General features: G+C 42.2%; 1 protein-coding gene and 1 long non-coding RNA gene across 3 annotated transcripts in view; both read left to right on the forward strand.

Moving 5' to 3' along the window:
• The first annotated feature begins 2,277 nt into the window (after positions 1-2,277).
• On the forward strand, positions 2,278-14,121 carry LOC311445802. The gene is made up of 3 exons (XR_014698633.1): positions 2,278-5,629; positions 8,532-11,090; positions 11,921-14,121. It is a non-coding gene; the product is annotated as an uncharacterized lncRNA (long non-coding RNA).
• Positions 14,122-14,478: 357 nt separating this feature from the next.
• CBLN4 (cerebellin 4 precursor) overlaps positions 14,479-18,446 on the forward strand; it is a 55,235-nt gene continuing 51,267 nt past the window's right edge. For both annotated transcript variants that reach the window (XM_084537770.1, XM_084537771.1), the window contains exons 1-2: positions 14,479-14,828; positions 16,349-16,465. In XM_084537770.1, the coding sequence (XP_084393896.1) occupies positions 14,547-14,828; positions 16,349-16,465 (399 nt within the window). In that variant the 5' untranslated portion in view covers positions 14,479-14,546. The remainder of the gene's footprint in view (positions 14,829-16,348; positions 16,466-18,446) is intronic.

Genomic DNA, 18,446 nt, shown 5'->3' on the forward strand with positions numbered 1-18,446 from the left:
AAGCTCTTGGAGAGATCCTTCCCTGCATCACTCATCAGAAATTTTGCTGTGGATATTAACAGAACCAAGATTTATTTCTCTGATTGGAAAGAAATATTTAGACTGCTGAAATGCTCAACCATTAAGGTTCCTTATCATATAAATGCAATTTTTTTTTTTTTTTCCAATTTTACTGGTCAGTACCCAATTGGAATGTACCAAAAGTAGAACAGCTTATTTTATTCCTGGGGTAGCAAAGAAAGGGAGGCATTTTTTTAAAGAAAACTCTAACTCTTGCAAGCATGGATGCTCTGTGCAAACAGGAATTTTTTTAGCATCGAACCTATTTCCCATCACAACATATTACTGCAATTGACGTGGTACATCTAAGAAGCTGACAACTTTTGGGGTATTAGATGCAATGGTTGTAGGGACCAAAGATTGTGCCTAAGCCTTACACTTAGTGCTTGTTTCCCCAGGCAGCAGGGATGAATTTTACCCATTGAGAATATTTCAGTCAAGGACAGTCAGCAGTAATTAAAAAACAAAAAACTACTAAGTAGGTAAATATTGTTTTAAGCTCATTTTACAAATAAGACATTTGAGACAAAAGGTTTCGGATGCAGATTTCAAGTCTCTGGATGCAATTTATAAATGCTCCATTGTGTTTCAAAACATAAATATCTGATACTCCTTTGCTTACACATGGATAAAGAACTGGTGGTGTATGTTGTGCTGATGTCATTTGCTCATAAGCACTGCACTAAAAAAGGAAAATGACCCCTAAGATTATTGTCCAAAAAGTTCAAGTCCTGATGAACATATTCATACCATTTATTTATTTATTTATTTATTTTTGGTAGCTTATAGAAATTTTCCTGAACAAGCTCTATAGGACTTGGCCTGAAACAATGTAATTATAAATAGAAATTTTCAAAACAGAACCATTTTTTCCAGCCAGTAAATAATTCCCAGTTAATATCCCAAGTTGCTGTCATTAATGCTTTAATTGAACTTTGTTATTTGGAATTCTGCCATTTAAAACAATCTGATGTCTTACTTTGTTGTCAGGAATTAAGCTGATTAAGGAAATTAAAAACAAACAAAATCCTTTTGATTATGGATTTACTGAACTTGCCCTACAAAAGGACGATGGGGCTGTGATGACTGCACTCTCCAAGCTGAAGTACAGCTCTCACTGCATTTGATGGAACAGCCCCGTGATCCTGCAGTGCACTGAGCTGACTGATGCTTCTCTGGATCTCAGAGCTTCCCATCGAGAGGGACTGCTTGCACCACATCCATGTGGGTGTGTTGTGCAAAACAGACATTTTGGAGAATGAAATTTAGAAAACTATTGTGATTTTTTTGTTTGTTTGTTTTCCAACCACTCCTCTTGCAGCTGTGGAAAAGTATTGATGTATTGAGCTGCACTTGGAATGTGACTATCTAGAGACTGGGACAGTCAGTTGGAGGGAGTAGACATAATTGCCAATCAGACAAAGAAATGTTTGTATATTTTTATATTAAAATTTCATTGTCTAATATAAAGAGTGCCCAGTGATACAGAGGACACAGCTCACATTTATCTTGCTTTGGGACAAGGTTGTAGGCTATAGACTGAGGAGCTAGGATCCCTAGAGCCTCATTTCCTCATTTCATGCCCCTAGAGCATCGTGAAACCAATTCTGGATCCAAATGCTCAAATTTTATGCAGAGCCTGTGTTTTAGGACCCTAGATCCTTTCTACTTGTCCCTCCCTTTCTGCAATCCATGAGCTGAGTTCACAGACACTCAGCTTGCTGCCAGGAAGAGTGTTCTGATACCTTCCTCAAAGGGCTGGAACACATGCGAAAAGTCACTTCTATGTTAAAGCTTTTTTTATTTGAACCCTTCAGGACTCAAATAATTGCTTATTAGCATTCATCTTGATGAAGTCATCCAGCAGAAAATCTTTGAACAGCCATTGAGAGAAAGCTCAGCGCAATGAACTCAGTGAGATTTTGTTATCTGCTGAAAGAAAGGCAATATTTCAAGCTGAAAATCCCATAGATAGGCTTCTGGTATTCAGAGATGTGGTAGTTGGAGGGTTAGCTTCCCAAGAATAAAGCTGGGAAGCAGGACACTAAGTATTATGAAAGGGCTTTCAGAACAGGACTCTCAGAAAGGACTTCTCCATCAAGTATATCAACCTCACTGGTTACTGAATACTGTAATCTCTTCAGAAGAAATTAGTGCTTATATTCATTTCTTTTCCTCCTCCCCCCTCCTCTCCTCACTCCCTCCCCCCCCCCCCCCCCCCCGTTTGGCTCAGTAGTTCTTTTACAGATTTCGTTAGCTTCATTACTAAAAAAATGAAAAAAAAAGTTTCATCAGAGTATCAGAATGGTTGAGGCTGGAAGGCACCTCTGGAGCCTGCATAGTCCCCCTCAAGCAGGGTAAGCCTGAGCAGGAGTGCCCAATCCAGACATGTTTTGAATCTCTCTGAGGTTGGAGACTTCACAATTTATCAGTGTGTTTAATATTTCCAGGAGTTATTAGCTTAGGACAAACAGAAAGAATGTGAGCTCAAGCCTCATTTCCTCAAGAAAAGTGTTAGAGAAAGTGACAACAGACTTTTGCCTGGGAAAGACAGCTTCCAGTCAAGGGAGAGAAATTGGTAGGTTCAATGGACTTGTTTCCTTAGCTGTGAAATAGGGGTATTGCTTTCTTCCTTGCATCTTTTTAAAGCATTCACTACTAAGGAGATAGATATTTATTGTTCTTGACAGCTTTACTTAGACTGAATCAGAAAGGTCTGGTTAAAAATTACTCAATGATAGAGTGAGGAAATTATTCAAACATAATGGAAAAATGCTATTAAAAGACTTGATTTTTTTTTTTTTTCATCCCAGTGGTGGCTACAGTTCATCCATAAGGAGTTTTAGATTACATATAGTTAATTATACAATGCTGGTGTCCAGTGAGATGAATTTGCTTTCCTTAGCAAGTGTGGAGGGGATTTAAAGGAAGACTTCTAACCCAGCTCTTGCAGTGCTATGTGTTTGTATCGGCTGATTGTTTTTAATAGTAGTGTCTTGTTTGGCCCTGAATTGTAAGTGCTTGGTTTCCAGGATGCTTTCTGGGGGCAAGACTTGTAAAGCATCACATACGCTTACAACTAATAGTGGAAAGGGCTGTTCATGAACAATTATGAGAGTTTACCTTTGGGATTAATAGGCAAGCTTTGCAGGACAGAAAGGGAATATGTTTTCCTGTCATGCTGCTGGCACAACTTTTACATTAAAAAAAAAAAGATGGAAGGATGGAAGATGGAAAAAAATCATTTGATATTTCTGTACTGAAGTGGCGATGTGTGCACAGCACAGAGGAACACTGCAAATGTGGTGTCAGGCCCTAGAGAGGTTTGAAAGTGCTGAAAAATATGGATGTATCTAACATGATCTTAATATTTTATTGATACCTCAGGGTGTGGGGATTTCTGGGGATTTCTTGTCCTTATCCACATCTAATAAACTACATTTAATATTTGGAGCAGTGTAGTATCAAGATCTGGCGAAGGACTGATTATGCATAGTTCTCTCTTGAAAAAGAAAACAAGCAAAAACCCAAGCCTACCCCCTCCCCCCTCCCACTAAATAACTAATCTCACTGTTTTCTTGCCACATACTTTCTATGACAAGAGCAGTTTTAAACATTTATGGGGACACACAAACAGAAAGCTCAAGTGTGAAATAATTTAAACTCAGTTTTGAATACCTGATCAAGAAGAACAATGCTTTTCTATTAGCATTCTGTTTTAGAGAGCAGTAGAAGCACTAGTTATGCCTGCTAGAGACAAATAAACCTTGGAAGAAAATCCTGCATCGCTTTGCTTTGATTAAGAATCATCAAAATATTTGAACAGATTAATCAATTCCCATCTGCTACAAAGGTTAGGCCATCCATACTTAGTGTGTTGCTAACTTATAGCTGAAAATTATCACTCCAACTAATGAAATAAAATAGAATATGTTCAACGTGAATATTAGATATGCTGTCTGTTATATGCTGACGGCTAATTTAAATTGGTACATGTTCACAGAAGTCATCATAACTTACAGGGTGAGGAGCTGCTTGTAGTGTTGCCAGAGAGACACTTGGTGGGACCTGTTCATTTTTAGAGCAATATAGTAATAGATGGGGAAATAGATATCCCCATATCTCAGAAATGATTGTCTGGAGATAAATAAATAAAACAACAATAATAATAAACAAGAACAAAACATTCTTTCTTCTAAAATCTATTAGGATTCACTTCCAGACCATGCTAGGTAATGGTACAAATACAAGACAAAGTGAAATTTAGTCCCAAATCCTCAAGCAGCTAACCAAGAGACACGTGTAGAATAAAAGACTTACTTTTCATGCTGCCTGAATAGTTGAAAAATTTACATAGTATTATTTTCTCCGATTGAAAGTCTCATTTACTCATCTTCTAGCCTAAAACCAATTGTGAATTGCAAATATTAGGACTGAATAGATGCTTGTTGTTAAATATTTTGCAGATTTAAGTTACATAAACTCCATGTACTCCATAAGTTAGGACCACAGTTTCTCAAAAATAAGGTGCATTGAGATTATAATATTTTTAATACAAATGAACTAAAAAATACTAACCAAAATACTAAGTTGAGAAAGTTATACTGTCACTATAAAGGATGTGTACTTTTGGGAAAATGGCAGAAACAGGCTTTGAGATTTAGTGTTCTGCCTCTGAGAGGGTGAAGTAAAATTTGTGTATTGAGCAATGAGATTGAGATATTTTTGCACATTCCAAGTCACAGATAATTTCTGGAATGATAAAAGTTTTTAGATGAAATTTGTTAAAGATTTGGTGTCAGATTTTCTTCTCTCCCTTTAGAATTGCTAACCCCTAGAAAAGCCAATGAAATAAATGAAATAAAAGAAATGAAAAGAATTTTGAAATCCTGAAATTACCAGAACAAAACAAATTTCAACATTTTTCTTTCTTTGTTCTTCAGAAATTTGAAGACATTTAGTCATAAAGAGCATGTAGATAGAACAAATCATTGTACTTCTCTCAAAGAAGCCATTTGACCTAAGACTTTTGCTTTCTTTGAAGCGGAAATAACATTTTTGGTACTTGATCTCCAAATTGTTTTGTTCCTTTAAAATTTTTACTTGGTTGATTCATTGAAAAAAAAATTAGCCACTCATCTTTGCCTGTTTAGACCTCTCTATATGAACCTCTACTGTGGTGGTTGCACTCTGCCATCCCAGGGGGCTGTGACACCAGCTCTGCTGAGCAGCTCAACTGCTGCAGAAAGGTTAAAGAACCTGCTGGAGGAGAGGTGAGAGGGTGTTGGAGGACACATACAGGGCAAAAGAAGGAAAGGAAATGGTAGTGGATGTTTCTGTTCCAGTTGCCAAGGTATTTCTAGAGAAGGCTGTGCCCAGCTTTGGAGATCTGCTTTCATGATATTTGTTCTAAAATGAGAAGAGAGAAACCAGATGACTTGGAGGTACCACACTGTGATTTTTATGTGTTTCCCAATAGTGTGTGAATATAGCAGGACAGTCTGATGTGACCCGTGCTGGAAGGCGGCTGGAAAATAGTCTTAGTAGCAAATGACTGCAATGAAAGTTGGTAAGTTAAAAATGAAGCCTATGATATACGAAAGATCAGTTTTTTTATTCTGTTAAAGTTGGCACATCTCAATAGATGGCACTAAAAATCCTAATGCTAAACCATTCCCTGTGGCTTCCACCCTGAATATCATCACAAGCCTTCCAGTAAATTCACTCCCTTTTAAATATCAAACAAGCAATACAACCAATGAACAGTCTTCTAATTCACTATCTTAGACACTTGCTTTAAAGCAAATTATTCCCACAGCAACGCTTTTTTTTTTTTTTTTCTTTTTTTCATTTGCACTTGTTATGAAAACCTCTCAGTGAGGAATTTATCTGGGACAACTGAGGGGAGGTAATCTATGTTCCTCTATTGATGTCAGAGGAGAGGTACTAAATTACACCACTTCAGGATCCAATTTTTTCCATGGTTTCCTTGACATCAAATTAGCAAACTATATCCACAAAATTTATTCAACAGTTTAAGCTAAATTGAGTGCCAGCAGATTACCAAAGCCTTTGCAAACTCCATCCTGAGTGTGCTGTGCCCATGTTGCTAGGTGGAATGGGCTCTGAAGCTCAGAGCAGGCAGCAAACCAAGTCCTTTCCTCTTCACTCCTGTTTTTTGATTATTATTATTTTGATTATTATTACTTTTTAAATTTTATGGCTGTATCATCTCATTTTATTCCTTTTGCTTAAAAAACACACTTTTTGATTCATTAAAATGCAATTGAAAATCTAAGACTGCTGCATATGTCAGTGCAGCATTTCCAAAATTATTTATTTCCTAAAACTGCACAAATGTATTAGGTAACTTACTTGAAAACACAAACTCTTTTTTTTTTTTTTTTTTTTTTTTCTAGACATGAACTGAAATGCAATAGTAAAACAAGAATTTAATTTTACTTCATAACAAGTTATAGCGCTTTCAGTACCTGCCATAAAGGTGGTTAATGTATGCTAGTTGCTTTTACAGTCTCAGGCCACAGAAGCCTTGTTTTTACAAGTGGGCTAAACATGTAAATTAGTAAGAGATTTACTGGAAATATTTTCAATAAAAACTCACAGAAGAAATATTAAACTATTTGTGGACAGTCCACAGCCAAGTTTAGTTATGAAATTTACTGGCTTATTAATGTTGCAAACAATTGACTCCTACCTAGGATCTGTGAAGGAGTAAAAAGAACCTACAGAGTCTCAGTTTGACATGGATATAAATCTGGAGTAAATGTATTGGACTTAGTATAACTGTGGAATATTTCCAGAGATCAGTCAAAGAGTAACGGCAGAAACAAACTGCTGCAAATAATCACAGAATCTGGCCATGAGCATTTCAAACCCTGATTTGCACTTTTTGCTTGGACCTGCAGTGTGCTCAGGTTTCCAGTATCGGCTAAACAGAGGGTTTGGTTGTGTAAGAAATGCTGAATAAAGACCTCAAATGCCAGAGCTGTCAACATATCTGAACATTTTTACCCTTACATGCATGCAGACATCCTGCTGACTTTGTTTTTTTAAATCACCTTTCAAATTCGCATAGAATTAAAAAATTCTCTTTCCACAATTTGTGTTCCATTGAAACACAAATTTTATGTAACAGAATGCCAGGGAAATTAAACAAGCTCCAAACATATAAGTAGAGATTTTTTTTTTTTCACATTGTTTTATCTGTTCTGGTGTTGCAGAAATTTTTAAGAAATACTTGAAGGTGGAATGGGAAGGGAAGGGAAGGGAAGGGAAGGGAAGGGAAGGGAAGGGAAGGGAAGGGAAGGGAAGGGAAGGGAAGGGAAGGGAAGGGAAGGGAAGGGAAGGGAAGGGAAGGGAAGGGAAAGATGGAATAGGATGCTGAGAGCTACTTTCAAAATAGACAGAGAGAAAGCGCTTACTTAGAAAGCCAAGCAAGGTGCCAGAGATGAAGCACACCCATATGCATCTATGGAGTAGATTAAAATAAAGCGAGGAAAATGTAGGCTTCGTTCTGCATCTGCCCGACTTCCATAGCAAAAAACTTTTGTTCATTTTAGTTACGCCAGCCGTATACATATATATGGCTGAAGGTTTTATTATAGTTCTATAATATTTCCATGCAATTTAAGTCTAAATAAATGAAGTGAAACTTACTTTATAAAATATTAATGGAATCTTCTTAAGAACCATTAAGCTCATTAGCCAGGTGAATTGGTTTTGCACTCAGCCAACAAACTGTTTAACTAGCTGAGAGTCACGGGGCCAGCTGTCCAAAAGATAAGTTAGTCTGTACTGCAGCCAACAGACAGATGGAGACGGCAGCCAAATCAGGAAGTACAATATTTAGCCTGAAAGAATGGCAAAAGACAGTAAAAAGTCCAACCCAGCACCGCCAAGCTCCGTAAGCACAGCAGCGTGGTTTGAGACTGTGTCCTGCCTTTTATTTTAGCCTTTCTGCTCCCTTTCCCTGCCTCTCCTGCCCAGTGCACCTTGCACGTCCTCACTAGGATGAGTTCAGCAAGAAGGCAAGGCTGGAGTGGGTGATTTTAATCCTGCGAGGAGGCTGACGGGTGCTCAGCCAGCTCAGTACAAAATCATGCTCCACATTCAGCAAACAGAGAGCTCAGCTTGACAGAAGGGAAATATAATTATGGTGAAGAAAAAAGGAAAGGAAGGGAAGGCGGGTGCTTGTTACCGAGGGGTTTGGAGAATCCACACAGCCTGTAGACATAAGCAAGCAGCTCCAAAGCACGAGAGGAAGTCTGAGGGAGATGATTTCTCCCTTTTGTGTGGCAAATGACTAATTATACAAAGCAACATGTTTCTTTTCTAATGATTTTTGAAAGGCATCATGCAATAATGTACAGAAACCATATTTAATTCATGTTTACAAGTCAAAAAATGAAAGAAAATGTAAACATGATGTTTTCTCTCTATTCTCCCTGCAGCTCTTCCCTTTGTCAGAAAACTGCCTAATGCCTTCTCTGGTGCAGAAAGTTCCCTATGAAAGGGCAAAATGCTTCCAGCTGGAGATGGTTTTAGGCCACCACAGCATGTGTCCAGAAAGGGAAAGAAACAGAGAGCTAAATCTTACCAAATTTCCATTCTTGATTTTTTTCTATTTATTTTACTTGTTTTTATTTTAAAGGAAGAAAGAAATCCCTGTTAGAGGTAGAAGATCAATACCAAGAAATTCTTTGTCAGATAAAATGAGGGCGATCATTAACCTTGCTGTTTATGAATTAAATCCAAACATCATGTTTCAACTCGTCTTTCCCACAGCATCCCCAGCAAACTTCTCTCATTTTGTACAGCAATTAAATAACAGCCCACCCATCCAAAGAGCACGAACGCTAATAACCTTTAAGCTGTCTTCCTGCTGCCTGGGTGGGAAAAAAAGAAGGAGATGTTTCGTGATATGGCTCAAACATTTTGCGGATGGGAGCTCTTCAATCTGTTTACTTACGCATGGATTTGGGGCTGGATTATGTATGTTATCCATAGATCCACTCTCCCTGGGAGTGTCATGTACCGTGCCAGCAGCTCGGCAACGGTCGATGTGTGGGCTGCCTGTGGCCAAGATCAGGCCCTGCCTTCTGCAGGGCAGCCCTAACAGCCCAGTTATAAACTCGGAAATTATTGATAGCAGGCAATGTTCTCTGTTTAAGTGTTTGAGCCATTGCCTCCAAGAATTTGTTTTAACTGCCACCATTACTTGCTGAGTTGTGATTTGGTGCCGTGTCTGAACAGTCAGAAAAGACACCATCTACAGCATTTTTCAGTGTGATGCTTTTGATTTTGAATGCCAAAAATACTAATTTTATTGGAGGTTATATTCACTTTATTTCCAAGAAGAAATCTTTTTCTTTTTTTTTTCTCATTTCAGCTTCTCTCCCAAATACACTTTCCCCAATGACTTCTATTTTGCTTTCCTTCTCCCAGAGCAGAGGACATTTATTTGACATAAGATTTCTTTTGCACTTGTAGGACTCGGCTGTTAAATCAGGATCGCTCTGTCGAATTTTGCTTGTCCTGTTATCTTGCTGCCTTCTTTCCATCTTGCAAATGGCTTATTGCTAAAGAAAAATTTTAATAGTCTTATTCATCTCTTGAATTCATATTGTTAATAAATGTCACCTGAAATCTCAATACTGGTTACCCTTTGGGGAAAAGAATACTGAAACATAGTGCCAGGCATCGAGTAAAATATCTGATCAAGCTGCTGCTGGTTCCCACGAGGATAGAAACTCTGTAGTCCCTGGTGCACGCCTGTGTTCCAGCTACCGCACAAAAGGGACAGTCTTGCTGCACCTGAGCCTCTTCTCAGTCCAATTCCTTCAACTCCATAACACATTGAAATTGCTCATTTTACTGAGGAATAATGAAGCCAGAAATCCATCAAAGCCAGTAGTACTGGAGAGCATGTTTTGGTCATGGAAAAGAAAATGATTCACAAAGCAACAAAAGGTTTGTCCGTATCCTTTTGTAAATCAGAAGAAAATAAAGCGACATATCCTAAGTCAAAGGCACCAAGACAAGAATAATGTCTGAAGTTTCCTCCACACCAAGACTGCAATTCAAAGGGTCTTTTTTTTCAGACAACACAGGATTCTGAAACGAGAACTGTCTATGAGCATGTGCACGGCATAATTATGGGCAAAATATAGGGGCAGAACCTGACCCTGTTTTCATGGTATCTGATACTTGGCTTTAATCACGGTCTCATTGAAGTGCACCCCAGTCAGGTTGGGGTACCGCTGATGTCCAAATTAAATGCCACCTGCCAAAGTATTTTCAGATTTTTTTTGACATTCCTGAAAATTTAATCCACAGTGCAGGACAGAGCCCACTTTGGTCTCCCTTTCATAGATAAGAAGGAGTACGATGTTAATCATTAATGTTTGTCTCATACTACCCATGCAGCTGACAGGTAATTCTAAGAGAATTCTTGTACTTTCTGACTTTTCCAGAGTAGGTTGCATGAGATGAGCAGCACTTAGCTTTTGCAGGCTGTGATCTCAAAACAGGTTTATAACCCCATGCAAACATGTGTGCAAATGTCTTCCTGACATGCATTTAACTTTATCACAACTGAGCTCTGAAATGAAGTAGCTGTGTTCACAAATGGCTGTAATTAGTTAGGTGCATACTTAATTAATAATTTGTTCACACAGCTCAAGGAACCTGTATGTACAAAAAATGCACACACAGCTCTGGGAGAAGAGCACACCAGCGAGATGTGCTCTCAGCTGGATGTTGGCTGCACTTTGCTGTCCGCTCTGTGCAAACCAGCTCCACAGGCACCCAAGGGAGAGCAGTGGGATGGGCACGTGGTGTGGCCACGCCAGCCTCAGCACGTGCTTGCAGCTGCAGACGAGGAAATGGGAAAGTGACCTTCCCAAACAGCTCCTTCAGCTTGCACATCGGCCCTTGGACCACTTCAGTTTCTGATGGTACTTTTTTCAGTTGCTTCATCTAAATTCTGCCTATTTTATTGTCTTTCCACTGTTGAGACAGTTCACAGAATCACAGAATTTTCTAGGTTGGAAGAGACCTCAAGGTCATCGAGTCCAACCTCCAACCTAACGCTAACAGCCCTCCACTAAACCATATCCCTAAGCTGTACATCTAAGCGTCTTTTGAAGACTTCCAGGGATGGTGACTCCACCACTTCCCTGGGCAGCCTGTTCCAATGCCTCACAACCCTTTCTGTAAAGAAGTTCTTTCTAACATCTAACCTAAAACTCCCCTGGCTCAACTTAAGCCCATTCCCCCTCGTCCTGTCACCACGCACGTGGGAGAACAGGCCAACCCCCACCTCTCTACAGCCTCCTTTAAGGTATCTGTAAAGAGCAATAAGGTCACCCCTGAGCCTCCTCTTCTCCAGGCTGAACAAGCCCAGCTCCCTCAGCCGCTCCTCGTAGGACTTGTTCTCCAGGCCCCTCACCAGCTTCGTCGCCCTTCTCTGCACCCGCTCAAGCACCTCGATGTCCTTCTTGTAGCGAGGGGCCCAAAACTGAACACAGTACTCGAGGTGCGGCCTCACCAGAGCTGAGTACAGGGGGACGATCACCTCCCTAGCCCTGCTGGTCACGCTGTTCCTAATACAAGCCAGGATGCCGTTGGCCTTCTTGGCCACCTGAGCACACTGCTGGCTCATATTCAGCCGACTGTCCACCATCACTCCCAGGTCCTTCTCTGCCTGGCAGCTTTCCAACCATTCCTCTCCCAGCCTGTAGCTCTGCTTGGGGTTATTGCGCCCCAGGTGCAGGACCCGGCACTTGGCCTTGTTAAACTTCATGCAGTTGACCTCAGCCCATCGGTCCAGCCTATCCAGATCCTCAAAGTTGATGTCATTGTCCACAACAAAAACGCATTGGAACAATTTATTTGAACTTATTGTAAAATTCATAGTCTCTGGCAAATACTGGAATATTCAAAATAGACAGAAGTCTCAAATTTCAATCCACATTTATATATATACTATATGTTATACATACAGATTTGTTGTAATTTGTGCACTGTTGAAAGGCTGAGCAGCATGAGGTACAGAAGAGACTATACAAGAGAGATGTTGCAATAGTGTGGGATTATTTATACATGTGTATTTATTTACAAAACATTGTGGAACAGAATCTTGCTGTTTTCACACAGCTCTGCTTCGCATGAGCCTTCCAGACAGGTGTTCCTATGCGTTGGCATGAATCTTTTAATCTGCAGATCCAATACAAAAGGAACAACGTTGTGAGGCAAGTCTTCGCCTCCTTTCTTGTCTCCTTTCTTGTTTACAGCAAGTGGTTTTTCTCAACTTGACTTGTTTTGTTCATTTTTGGTGGTGTCACTGTAATAAGAGGATATTGATGCATTCCTAGAGAACAGTAAGATTTCTTTTTACCTTGTCTGAGCAAAGGCATTCCTTAAAATTTGCATCTAGCTTTCTGAAATTTACAGAGTATTGTACTTACTGCTAGCTAAGGGGACTTTTTGGCTGTTTTACAGCTTCTTGAAGACTGAATTCTGCAGACAATGCTTCATCCTCACTTCTCCACATCACCTGAAAAACAGTCCCAGCTCACATTTACCCACAGAGAGCCTTTTATTCACTGGAGAGTGGGTTTCAGTGCTTTTTATTACTCCTCTTAGCTTCCTGTTGCTTCTTTAATTTCACTTGTCTATTAAGAGCCCAGATTTATGGCCAGCATTTGTCAGTGCATGGAGCTGAGGTGCTGCGGGAGCCCAAGCCTCTCGGGAGCCCAAGCCTCCAGGGAGGCAGCAAGCTGTGAGGGCGTTTGCAGCTCCCAGCTGGGTCAGCACAGATCTGGCTGGACCCAGGCAAGGATGGGTATGGACAAGAAGTACACAAAGGCTACTCTTACTTAATGGCTGACATGGGAAATATTTGTTGCAAAACTCTTATATGCAAAAATATTTGTCACATTGAACTTCATCTATCCAAAAATCACACTCTCCATTTCTTACAAGCCATGGACACTTTGCTGTTGCTGCGAATGAAATTCCATTGAGCCTGTTCTGCTTCTGGGAGCACTGTTTCATTTCTACCAGTCCTTCGATGGGACTGGGTTTCACCAAGAGATGTTTTCAGTGCATCATGGGACCAGGTGATGCAAGAAAGATCTGCTCTAGAAGCCGTCACCAGTGCCATACCAGTCAAGTCTGTAATAATCTTGGTGCGTGGGAGTACTGAGCAAAGGCACCTGCTTGTTCTTCCCGTCCTTTCAGCACACATCCAAACAAGAAATATCACTAGACAGGGGAGTCTAATCCAAACGTTACCAGCAGCAGCCATTTGGCAGCACCACGAGGCAATACCTGGCAATATTAATCCTCAAAGGGAAGACAGGAAAGTCCTTTCAGTGATGAGGGGTCTGAGCGAGGGGCATTGAGGGGGGCTGCTTCCCTCCTCCTCCTACCCAGTGCCGGGCTCTGGGGCATCAGTGGCAGTGCACACGGGGTCAGGGTGTCGTGCCAAAATGCAAGCCACAAAGAAAGGCACGGCAGGTCTGTGCCCCGGGAGACTCCTCCAGGTTTAGAAGCACGCCTTTCCACCAGGCTGCAGTTCTTACCCCCGCCTCCTTTTGGAAACGAGGGACGTTGCACTGATTTGTTGCTTTCCCTTTGGCTTTGCAGCTGCTTAAAAAGTTGCCTGGGAGGACAAGTGTGCGAGTCGGCGGAGGGGGCAATTTGAAGAGGAGGGTCTCTGTTAATGGAGCCCCGCATCTGCCCAGCTGGGCGAGGGACGGGCAGGTTTGTTGTGACATAACTCTTTGGGGAATTGTGGCGGAGAGAGGCAGAGAGAGAGAGATCTGGAGTCTGCAGCACCCCGGCGGTGGTATCAGACACGGGATCTGGCAGCTGGGGGGAAGCTGCCACCTCTCCGCTCCGCCACTCCGAGCATCCTGGATCTCCAGCTCAAAGAGGAGAGCGAGCCGGCAGCGGCAATCATGGCAACGCCAACTGGTTTTATTTCTTCGTGACCCCTCTATTCTCCTCTCTCTCATCAATAATTCACCTGAGGGCTTTTTTTTTTTTTTTTTTTTTTTTTTTCGCCACCCACCCCCCCTCCTTCTTACTTTCTTTTTTTTTTTTTTTTGATGTGGAGAGAGGAGAGAAAAGGGGGCGCCGGGAAGTGTTTATTTTGTCCGGCTGCTTTTTTGCGGCGGGTTTGAAAGAGGAGTCGGGTAACAAAAAGAAAAAAAAAAAAAAAAAAGAAGACACAAAGTGGTGGCGGGGAGGGGGGGGGGAGGAGAAGAAAAAGAGAGGGGGAGAAAAAAAAAAAAAAGAGGCAGAGGGAAGAAGCCGGAGGAAAAGCGAGAAGACTTCGGAGCGGCGGTGCCGGGAGGTGCGGGTGCGGGGCAGTGCGGGGCTGCCGGCGGGGCCTCCCGCGGGTGCGCGGTGGCCGGAGCGGGGCGCGGAGCGGCGCGGAGGGGCCGCGGGTGCCGACCATGGGCTGGCGGCTGCTGCCCGCCCTCCTCCTCCTGGCCCTGGCGCTGGGCGGCCCCGCGGCGAGGGCGCAGAACGACACGGAGCCCATCGTCCTGGAGGGCAAGTGCCTGGTGGTCTGCGACTCCAACCCCGCCACCGACGCCAAGGGCTCGTCCTCCTCCTCCCCGCTCGGCATCTCCGTGAGGGCGGCCAACTCCAAGGTCGCCTTCTCGGCCGTGAGGAGCACCAACCACGAGCCCTCCGAGATGAGCAACAAGACGCGCATCATCTACTTCGACCAGGTGGGCTTCGGGACCCGGAGGGGGGTCCGGGGGGATCCCCGAGGGGCTGGGGGGTGATCAACAGGTGCCGTCCCCTCGTGTCCCGCGGAACCGGGGCGCCCTGGGGTGATGCTCGCGGGGAACCCCAGCCCCAAAGCTGGGGAAACGGGAGGCTGGGGTCTCCTGAGGAGCAGGGGGCTTTAATTCCAGCCCCCCCCCCGGGAAAGGAAGGGGCTGCCCGCCGGGGAGGGCGGAGCGGGGCGCGGAGGGGGGCGGCCGCCGTCGGGGCTCCGGGGCCGTGCGCTCCGTGCCCTCCGGCCCCTCCCGGCCCGGCGGTGGATGGCACCCGGCAGGGTGGCGAGGTGAAGCCCGGCCGGGGGGGCTGCGGGGCCGGGAGAACCTGGGGGAAGACCGCCGGGGCCCTGCGAGCATCCCCGGGGCAGCCCTCGGGGACCCCGAGGCACTGGGGGACCGGCGGTGCCCGGGTGCGGGCAGCCCCGTCACACTTCGGTTGGCTGGTGGAGCCTTGGAGGGGGAAGAGAAGAACAGTTTTTAAGGAAAAATAATTCCAGTTTTCTCTAAAAACCACAGGTTCCTAGTACAGCCCCTCTCAGTCAGTCATGCTTTAACATGCAGGTTGCGGCACGTATTTCATATGCCAGGTCCTGTCCTAGGGCAGGTAATTGAGACTGATAGTCATTTTACTTCCTAGATCATATCAAAATGAGCAGTAAATTATCCTGACAGCCGAAGCCAGATTTGTTACGTAGCTTTATGCTGGTGATCTGAATCACCCTAACTTCGTGGGCATTCCTCGTGGCTTTCTAGGGCTGTGTCTGGCATAAAGGAGCCTGAAAATACCAATTAAAAATAGAGCATAACCGAGTGGGAAGAAAGAAAATATTAGTCATTTAAGAAGAGATTTAGCATATATGTGATGATCTCGTCTGGTACATTCCTCTTGGTTCCCTGTCTCTGTTTAATCAAACCCAAATTATTATTAGTGCTTACAAAAACAAAGCAGCAAAAGCTCACAGCCAGATCTCGTTCATATGCCAGGTATTTTGGTAGCTCAGGCTGAATCTGAACTGGTGAATGAATTACAGCATTCACACACAGCCTTCCTCACAGTTTGATACTTTCAGGAAGGTGGTGTTTTCTTGGCCAGTGCTTTTTAGCCAAAACCAATATGCCACTCCCAGAATCAGAGTTTTGATGTCATTTTTGGGGTATGATGAACAAAAAAAAAAAAGCCTTTTTTTAATATCCTCTAAGCATGTGTAGAAGGAAGATCTTGTAGGTATGACATAGTAGCAAAGTAAGAAACATTCTCCCCCTAGCTTACTTATAGTAAAGTTGTACAATAAATATAAATAAACATCCATTTTATCAGTAATATTTCAACTTAGCTGATAGAACAATGAATGAAAAATCAGAGACGTAGATGGACAAATATCTGTGGGGAAACATTTAATAGTCTATATGTATTATTTAGCTCTGAACACCTGTACTAATTCCCATTGTGTACTTTCTGTTTGTAGATCCTAGTAAATGTGGGCAATTTTTTCACATTGGAATCTGTCTTTGTAGCACCAAGAAAAGGAATTTACAGTTTCAGTTTTCACGTAATTAAAGTCTATCAGAGCCAAACAATACAGGTACGTTGATCAAGTATAACTATAAAATCTTTTACTTAAATTGTTTATTCACAATAGAATCTTGACGGAACACAAGCATTTAACAAACTTTCAAGGAAGAATAGCTTAGTTTAAAGTAACTTGTGGTGTACAGTTCCCAGCAGTGGAGTGAATGTATTTAAACCATACAGCTGTAATGAGGCAGGATTCTCACCTGAAATAAATTGCCACAGCTTCACTTCTGTACTCTAAGTACTAACTATCTGGTGTAGTGTGAAATGTTGAATAGAATGAGACAATCAAGGGTAAAATATATCTCTGAATTTCATTTGATTGCACAAATACTATTGAAAAGTCATATTTTTCTACTGGTTAAACTCACTGTCTTGAACACAGGGGTTCTGGGAATACCTACCACAGTTGCTTATGTTGGTAATATCTTGTCACCTGGCTGTCAGATCACGATGCCAGATAGATGCTCATGAAACCAGACTGCTGCGCTCTGCTTGTTCTGCCACTACACCAGAATGTTATGCTGCTTCTAGGGAACCTTCATGGCATTTTAAACTTGCTAACTTGCTTCACTATATAATGCATAAAAGATACCTCATATACTAAAAAAAAAGTGCAATTCTATGTTTTCATTTGCAGCTTAATAGCAGCTGAACTGCTTAATTAAATATAAATATGTACTATCTTTGAGGAAAAGCCTCTAAGTTCCTCAACATCGCCTTGCTGAGCCAAAAGTAAATTCCTTAAAATCATTCCTTAATCTTCACCCCAGGTCATGCAATTTCTGTGACATATATGCTGGCTTTCTAGCTTTGGAATAATGTTTGTAGCTTCTCCTGTTTCCACCTATGAGACCATTGGATTCATAGAAGTATCTGACGCTTTTATCCTGCTCTGATTTCCTCCTGAATGTGGTTTCCAGTGTACAGGGCTGAGAGGAAACTGATTTCTGCAGGAGGTGTGATCAGCCCTTTCGTTGTGGCAGCTTTGGCTTTGGTTTGCCATGTGAAAGCTCCTGAGAAAAGTGTAAATGGTACAGGAGGCAGAGGAAGCTGGTGTAAGACACGTTCCCATCCCTGGGGAAATTCACCTTCAGTTTACAACTTGAAATCCTGCTTCCATTCAGGAAAGGTCTTCCATTCAGATAAAAGTCTTAGATGAAATATTGACATCATGAACTCTCCTATAATGAGCTTGTAAACTATTTAATAGGATCAAATGATGTTCCTCTCACTCTCTTAAATGCTGAGGGTTGAAATGGCCTAGAATAACTGTATGTCATTCACCTTCATCAGATTAAAAATACGTATTGCCAGGAAAGATGTTCAGGCTTGGATTCTGGAAGCCTAGTGCAGCCTTCAGTGCTTTACTCCCAAGTACTCAAACCTGATAGTCTGGGGCCTATAACAGGGAATTTAATGACCTACCACATGACTTAAAATGTTTCATAGATCAAGATTTTCAGAAGTGATGGATGAATTTGGTTAGCTCCATTTTGGCACAGTTAATGTAAATCTGAGGCAAACCTGTGGTATGTCTTCTGCTGTAATCCAAATAGCTGTAAGATGACCTGCAGGGAAACCCGAACAACAGAGATGGTACAGAACAAATAAGATGAACTTAAATTAAGCAACAAGTGAAGTCTTGATGACCTTTTCATGTGTGTGATAGTGAAGGGGAGGACTGAAAACCATTGCAGTAGAGCAAACCAGCTTGAGTCTCATCCACATACAGACAAACACCACTAAATCACCTGAAGGCTTCCTACATAAGTGATATTACTATGCCCCTGAAACATCTGTTAGTGCCATTAAGTATCATTAAACCGATATTGGTTCCCTGGGGATATCTGATTAAGTGGATTTCCCAGATAAGCAAATGCCAAATCAGGGCCAGATTCTGCTGCCCTGACTTATGCTGAGCAGTAATTTATTCCACTGTGATTCCCATTAAAATTAATATAAGCATATGCAAGGCCAGAATACTCAGT

The sequence above is a fragment of the Aythya ferina genome, assembly GCF_964211825.1.
Source record: "Aythya ferina genome assembly, chromosome: 16".
Taxonomy (NCBI): domain Eukaryota; kingdom Metazoa; phylum Chordata; class Aves; order Anseriformes; family Anatidae; genus Aythya; species Aythya ferina.